Source organism: Phasianus colchicus, chromosome 15 (assembly GCF_987193195.1).
Source record: "Phasianus colchicus chromosome 15, bPhaCol1.hap1.1, whole genome shotgun sequence".
Lineage (NCBI taxonomy): Eukaryota > Metazoa > Chordata > Aves > Galliformes > Phasianidae > Phasianus > Phasianus colchicus.
Window position 1 is genome coordinate 14,295,944 of NC_143450.1, and position 7,898 is coordinate 14,303,841.

At 40.4% G+C, this 7,898-nt stretch overlaps 1 protein-coding gene across 4 annotated transcripts in view; it reads left to right on the forward strand.

The window, feature by feature from the left end:
* ADAMTS2 (ADAM metallopeptidase with thrombospondin type 1 motif 2) overlaps window positions 1-7,898 on the forward strand; it is a 224,652-nt gene that overhangs the window by 211,148 nt on the left and 5,606 nt on the right. For all 4 annotated transcript variants that reach the window (XM_031598314.2, XM_031598312.2, XM_031598313.2 and 1 more), the window contains 5 exons: window positions 224-383; window positions 881-1,013; window positions 3,797-4,004; window positions 4,346-4,475; window positions 4,974-5,063. In XM_031598314.2, the coding sequence (XP_031454174.2) occupies window positions 224-383; window positions 881-1,013; window positions 3,797-4,004; window positions 4,346-4,475; window positions 4,974-5,063 (721 nt within the window). The remainder of the gene's footprint in view (window positions 1-223; window positions 384-880; window positions 1,014-3,796; window positions 4,005-4,345; window positions 4,476-4,973; window positions 5,064-7,898) is intronic.

Sequence of the window (7,898 nt, forward strand, 5' to 3'; positions counted from 1 at the left end):
AACAACAGTCTTTAATATGCAGTTTATAAACTCTGTGTCACAAGGAAATAGATACTTTTTCATTAGGGGAAAAAAAAACATGTTGAGTGCAGCTAGAAGGTTTAAATCCCTCTGGGGATGTTTTAAGATCTGAACCATGATGATTGCTATTTCACGTCACCTCACGTAGCTTCTGGTATCGGTCTTTAAATCTTTTTTCCCCTACATCTGTTTTGCTTCCTAGGTGATTCCTCATGGTGGTACCAAGATCTCTCTGACTTACAAGTACATGATCCATGAAGATTCCTTGAATGTAGATAACAATAATGTTTTGGAAGAGGACTCAGTAACGTATGAATGGGCTCTGAAGAAGTGGTCCCAGTGTTCGAGACCTTGTGGAGGAGGTAAAAATAATAATAATAATAATTAAAAAATCAACCCAAAGCATTCAAAATTGTTTAAGAGAAAACTGAAATGGCTCTTGGGGAAGATCTGGGATCATTCATTTCTAACTTAATTAAACTGAAAGACTTGTCCAAGTGTGCAGGGCTTGGGTGAGGATCTCGGAGGCAAAGGGGTGCTAAACATCAGGGTGAGTTGGGGCCAGACCTTCAGTGAGTCTGTCTCCTGGGATGTGCACCTCGCAGTGTGAAGATCCCTGCCTTGGGTGTCAGATGTAGACCCTGATGATGTCCACCAGCACGATGGGCGGGCTTCAGCCCCTTAACATGGCTTGAAACACCAGGTGGTGTTTTGTTGCATTATAGCCTTAGTGAAAAACAAAGGAATTGAACCATTTTTGGTGCTATGTCTTCATGAATTCAGGTGTTTATTCAGTGTAATTGGCAGGTCCTGTGTGAGAGCTGCCAGTCCTAACAGTGAGAGGAGTGTCTTTTTTCAGGCTTCCAGTTCACAAAGTACGGCTGCCGGAGGAAGACAGACCACAAGATGGTTCATCGGAGTTACTGCGAGCTGATCCAGAAGCCGAAGCCCATTCGCAGGGTGTGCAACCTCCAGGAGTGCTCACAGCCCATGTAAGCATTGCTCGGTGCCCAGTGACAACTGCTGGAGGTGTTGTTCCCAGCTGGCTCTTGTCAGCTGAAAGAAGGTGGCTTCAGCTTGATGCACTTTACATAAGAGCCACTTTAACATAAGGGCTCTTCCAAACCTCTGCACCATTAGAGACCCAAGGCTGTGAGGGTGTGATGCTGTATTCTGCCAGTAGAAATACCATTTCTGAGACTGCTGGTTCCTATTACTTCTGAGATAAGTTGGATTAGAAAAAAAGTGCAGTTTTCATCCAGGCGTTTCTGTTCACACCATCTTGAGGTAATAAAAAATGGACATAAATTCAGTTTATACCAGCTGACTTTATGCAGTGTGAATTAATCATGTCAGAACAAATTTATAGAGTGCTACATAAGAAAACCAATGTCATACATCCTACCAAACCTTCCTTAAGCCAACAGCATATTTTTGGATACATAAATAGGGAAAAATATTTGGCCTGGTTGATTTCTCTGTCTATCCTTGTGCAGGATGGTGCACTGGTACACCTGGTGTACCTGCAATTGTTATGAATATCTTTATTCACAAATTTCATGTGCTTTTTGACTGACAGCAGGTTGTCCTGCTATATATGGGATTCATATTCCTCTTGTTGCTACTGCAACTAGGAAAGAGTGTGTTGATCTCAGCTTTTATCTCTGGGGACTCAGTCTGGATGCCAGGAAGCACAGCAAATAAGTAGAATGTATCACTCAGTATTTCCTAACTTCCTTTCAAAACTGATTTAAAGAGGAGAAAAGTCAAGAAACTATACCCCATAAACTCAGCATGGGTCAGGGTTTAACATTTATTCTTTGGAACTTGAAGTAATGACCTAACAACCGTATCTCAGACACTCTGGAAAGGACTATACTCTTCTTTCAGCTACAAATATAATTGGACCCAGGAACCACAAAGACTCAATGGGATCCTAAATTGTACTTGGATTCCTGAGTGTTTCTGTCACCTGTTTCCACAGAATGGCATTGAAGCATTTCGCACACAGAAGAGGCAATAATTTAAGAGACTTTATGAAGCTCTGCAACACCCAGAACCACACTAATATGCTGCTTTTTCACTGCTAATGGGAAAAAAAAAAACATCTTTGACTCAGAAATCATCTTAGAATTCATGCTTTGGGCTCACAGCTGTCTCCTTCTTCCACAGCCTGTGAAACTTCAGTTGGTTACAAAGAGAAAGTTGGATGAAATTGCCACTTCACTTTTCTGCTTAACTTGGGAATTTCATGCATTTCGTTGTGCCTATGGTGTTTTGACTATTTATAAACCTAAGTTTTATGAATTCTTTAGGACAATCACTTCAAACTCAGGATGTCTCTCCATTCTACATGTATTTTTCATGAGGTTTATCCCATGGATCCTGTTTACGTTGAGCAATATTTCCATCTTGTGGGTATTTGCATTCTGTAAATATTTACAGAGTGCTGTACATCTTCCTGTACTTGATTATAACCAAGCCTTCGGTCTGCTTCCTGAATTTTCTCTAGTCCCTGTCTGTCCTTGTTTTTCCTCTCTAAATTCTTTACAATATGCAGCTGTAATTCTTAAGCGAATTTGGATGATTAGTAAAGTGTTCATCTGTACTACATTATGAACTATAGGTGACATTTTCCAGTGTCCAAATTGATTAATGGTTATTGAACTCCTTCCCCAAAACCAGACAGTTTTGATGCTGGGATTCCCTCCTGTGGGTCCCTATGGGAAGCCAGCACTGGGGATGGTTGGTGCACAGCTCGTGACTTTGTCAGGAGCCAGGGGCTCAGCAGCACCCTTGGGCTGCCTGCTTCTGACATAAAAATCTAGTCTGATTTGTTACATGCAGTCTTGGAGGGGCCAGATTAAAATGAAAGTAAATGAAGCAAAGCAAGAGTGATGCTTATCTCAGAGGTAAATGAACAGGGGCTTTGTCTGCAGCGTGGTACTTCAGCAGAGCTTTGATGTTACAGATGTTCACAGGGACCATCTGACATAATTATAGCAGTGACTGACTGCCAGACTGTCACAATTGTAACACATCTTACAGTGATAATGCATAAAACTGTATGCAAGAAAAGGAAAGAAGGGGAAAATGCTAAGGACTTATGGCTAGAGAGCCATGCCCAGACCCCAGTCTTACCTGTGTAACATCAAAACTGGAGAAATATTCTACTAGATGCCCTTAAGGCAAAAAAGCTCTTGTCGAGTTGGATGTAATTTCAGCGTAAATGTGATATTTTAAATGGTGACTCAGTCCTACAAAGCTGAAATTTCATAGTGGGTAAATTCAAAGCCCTGGCTCTTCAGGGTTTTTTTAATGCTTCCTTACTTTTCCTTTCAAAAAAACAGGCAGTGCCATTCTCTGTTGGAAATTAAACAGTATTAAATTTGTATTTGGGAAAAAGTATTTTGAATGATTGAAAGAAAGGCAAAATATTGTGAGGTTAAAGGTTTCAGTGTAAAGGTTAAGTGTTCAGCAAGACACATTTCTTTCAGTTCAGACCAATGGGATTAAGGTATTTTCAGACTTAGTAAGGAAGGCCATTTATATTCAGTCTGAATAATAATTAAAAAAAAAAATGCAAATTTCATCTTATATGAGTTTTTTCAAGGTATTTTATGGCTAATCTGCTGTAACATTAAATCAGAGGTAACGGAATTCAATTGATAAATGCATCTTTTCCAGTTTCGTGGTAAACAGCTTTGACTGCAGTATGAAAAAGCTATAGGAGACAGAGAATTTTATTTCTCCTCCTCTCTTTTCCCTCCCCCAGATGGGTTACAGGAGAATGGGAGCCTTGCAGCAAAAGCTGTGGGAAAACAGGATACCAAGTGAGATCCGTGCGATGCATCCAACCCCTGCATGACAACACAAATCGGTCTGTTCACACCAAGTACTGCAACAACGACCGTCCAGAGGGCAGGAGGCCTTGCAACCGCGAGCTTTGTCCAGCACAGTGGAGGATAGGACCCTGGTCACAGGTCAGTCTCTTCCTGGGGGTCTCAAGCAGCTTATTTCTTCTGAAGCAAGGGAGGAAATTGGGGTGAGTTTCTTCTGTGCTTTCTATTCAAGTGCTTTAAGATGATAAATTGATACCTATACAGAAGGTCTATGGCTTCCATTGCTGCTAATGCCACAGAAAGTGAATTAGATGGTGGTCATGCCACAAAAATCGGTGACATTCCCTCTTGTACTGCACTGCTTCAAATAATATACTACATTGACTCAAATCAAGTGCAATGGCTTAAAACTAAAAAAAATATCTTCTACTCCATTGTTTTTAAAGGATGAACTGGGGTCTAACTGATGCATATCCTTTCAGTGCTCTGTCAGCTGTGGCAATGGCACACAGGATCGCCCAGTCCTGTGCCGAACCAGGGACAACGCCATCGGCCTTTGCAAAGAAGCCAAACCAGAGAACGTAAGGATTTGCAGACTACCTCCATGTCCAAGTAAGCACTTGACTTTTCTAGCCTTTCTGCCTTCTCAGCTTTTTCTGCTGTTTGTAAATGGCAGCTGTGAGATTGCTTTGCATGCTCCTGCTATTAAATAATTCCTGATTTCCCTTATCCCTTATGCGTTCCTTGGGGTAGCTTTTGATTCCTAATTAAAGACCAAGCATCCAATTACAATCTCCACTACACAGATTTTAAATAGACAGTGTAACTAGACTAAACTGGATGTATCTTAGGAGATAGTTAATGGTGCTGTGAGAAGTACTGCTGGAAAGCTGTCCTTCAGGCTCCTCTCAGTGTTTGTTGTCAGGTATAGGGGAAAAGTTGTAGCAAACTGAAAGAACAACCCCCTGCCCCAAACCACACAGCCTGGCCATCATCCTTTAGCTCCTTTGCCACCTGAGCCTGCTCACTCTCCTAGTTTATCCACCTGTGACAGGTCAGCTTCGTAGTGCTAATATATACTGTGTTGTATCTTTTTTACCTCTGTTCTAGGAAACATTTCTGATCCTTCAAAGAAAACCTACATGATACAATGGCTGTCAAGACCTGATCCAGACTACCCTATCCAGAAAATATCTTCAAGTAAAAGACCCATTTATAACTCTGCCTTTGCCCTTAAATGCATGCCACATCGAATGTGGACTTTGCCTTTTGCTCTCTTCTTCTCTCTATGCGGAAAATTCCCTTGACTTGGCCAAGTTTAAATCTTGGGCTGAATCTTTTTTTCACACCAGGCACTTGGTGCTCGGTGTCTTTCTTCTCTGGAGCTTGTGTAGCACTGGTGGTGGAGGTCTTGAAGTGTTGGATGTGTGAAGTTGGATCTCCAAGGTATGTTGCAGTCCTCTGAAGGGGAGCTGGGATCAGTTTGCTTGTTGCTTGGCGATGGTGAAAAAAGGCTCTTACTGGTTCATGATGTTCAGTTTGATAGCAAAACTGAGAACTTATTGTGAATGTGATCACATCACAATAATGACACCTTGTAGTGCTAAAGTTCTCCTTTGTCTGAAGACCCTAAATCTCATAACTCTGTAGTTTCAGTTTTCTGACAGGGTGGCCTGTTGAATGAAAGAATTTATCCATTCCATTTTCCTTTGTGGTGCCATTGCTTTACTCACCTTTGCTGCTCTTTTTTTTATTCCTGTCCCCAGCATTTGTGTTTGTGAGCTGTGGGTGCTGGTCCAGGTACCAGGCGCTTGGTTTCTGCAGGTACCTGAGTGCTGCTATGATGCTCTCGCTGACCTCGTGTTGGTGGTTTGACATATTTTTCCTCGTGGAAAGCTGCATATGTTTTCCCATCACACAATTTTTGCCAGTTTTGTTTACTGTCACTTTAGAGACAAAAACAAAGCAAAACAGGCACAGTCCGTGTTGAAGGTTGTGTGGTGTTGGTTTTGTTTACCTGGGGGAGGCAATAGGACATTTTCATTGACTCTGACATGTCCAGCTGCTCAGCAAGGAGCTATTTATACTCATTACTTCTTTGGTCTTTTTTCACCATGTGCATGTCTGACGTGAGTGGTACGGTTGTGTGTGTGTGTGTGTGTGTGTGTGTGTGTGTGTGTGCTCTATAGACGTGTCAACTGGCAAACATAACAGTGTGAACTACTACAGAATTACCTCAATTTTTATTGCTTTTTTTGCTTAGACGAATTTTAGAAAAATGCCTTAATGTTGAAATGTAAATGGCATTAATTTACCAGATCCAGCTTTAAATATAAACAGATGATCCTGAGTTGATCTTCATATGGAGGGTTTTTACTTGAACGATAACTACTAGAAGGCAGTAAATTTAATCCGAGGTTAATTTGCACAGTGCATATCCATACCTTCATGAAGACAGGACTGTTACCTGACTTACTGAGATTTAAGTGGCATTGTTGCTTCACTGTACGTGTTTGTGTTGAAGATTTGGAATTCAAAAGTCCTAATACTGTTTGTGACAGTCAGTAATAATAGTGGAAGCGTATCAACTTTCAATCTGCAGTCGTGGAGCAAATTGCTACCTTATTGCATTGATCATGCTCGTTAGAAAAGTGGCATTTCTGAATCTTTGGATCTTCAACAGTGTAGCACTTCCAACTTGTCATTATCATGTGATCACATATTAAATTTTGCTGTTAATATGATAATTTCTTGAAACATGTTAAAAATTTACATGACAAGGTGAAAAAGCAAAGACACGTATCTGGCACTGAATACTGTTATGTAAAATAATTTGGTGTTTAACTGTATAAATATATTCATGACTGTTACCTTTAAATAGACAATGTTTAGTGATGTTTCAAGAGATGGATGGCTATAGAGAGTGGTGCAATAAGGTATCTGGGCATTGTGCACTATGTCTATATGCACTTTGGTTTATCAGGGATATTTTATTAGTGTTTTGTATGTATTTAACATAATATTAAAGATGTGCCAATTCAGTTTGCTTTTCAATATTTTTTATGAGACTAATGTGTACCAAAGTGACTGTGAAACTGATTTATTTTTTTCTTACTGATGTTTTGGAGATATACTTCCAGTCTGTCATGCATACTGCAAGTAAAAATAAATAAAAGTTCAGCAAATCTAGATATTTTGGTTTGGATAGTGGATGACAATTTCATTCTAACAGTCATAAGATACCAAGTTTATTTACGTAACTTATCAGATGTCACTGAGCTTATTACTTAATGAACTTTCATGCATTTTTTTCATGCATGCTTGTATCAAATTGATGTGACACAAGGCAGAACGTTCAGAGGGGACTCTAGATGGTACCTAAAAAATACATAAAGCTTTGCAGGCACGTGCAGTCCTTTGTGCAGAGTTATGCCTGCAGATAGCAGCTGTTCTAGTTCTTAAAGGCTGGGAACATGTTTGAAAAGATGTCAACAGGTTTGAAAACATGTCCAAAAACAAAGTACTATCCTTAGGTTCCTAAGGGAGGTGTAATTTTTTCCTATTCAGTTTAGCATTTGAAAACTGAATTCAAGCATAAGTGTGTTGTTTTTCCTGCAACGAACATAATAATTGGGGTATAAATACAATGCAAGAAAGGTATTTTCAGCCTTCTCTGTCAGTAGTAGAATTTTAACGCAGCAGCGATCATTATTAGCTTATTTTAGACTGATATGTTTGCCAATTAAACACCTATAATGCCCTATTTTGTTAAGTGAGAATGAGTGAAGAGGCGACGCCTAGACTTTCGGGGTTCACTTGGTATCTCTGCATCTGCTCTGGTTCTCTACTTTGCTGTAAGGTTGCTGGCAGGGTAAGTCAGTACTCCTAGCAGGATGGTAAAATGGCAGTTCCAGAAACGTGCAGAGCAACCACATGCGCTCTGAATAAAGGCAAGTAATTGCAGTTACTCATCTTTTACCGTAAGAGTTGGTAGAGATTCGGTAAGAGCAGGGGGAGAAGCAGAAGTGATTTCGT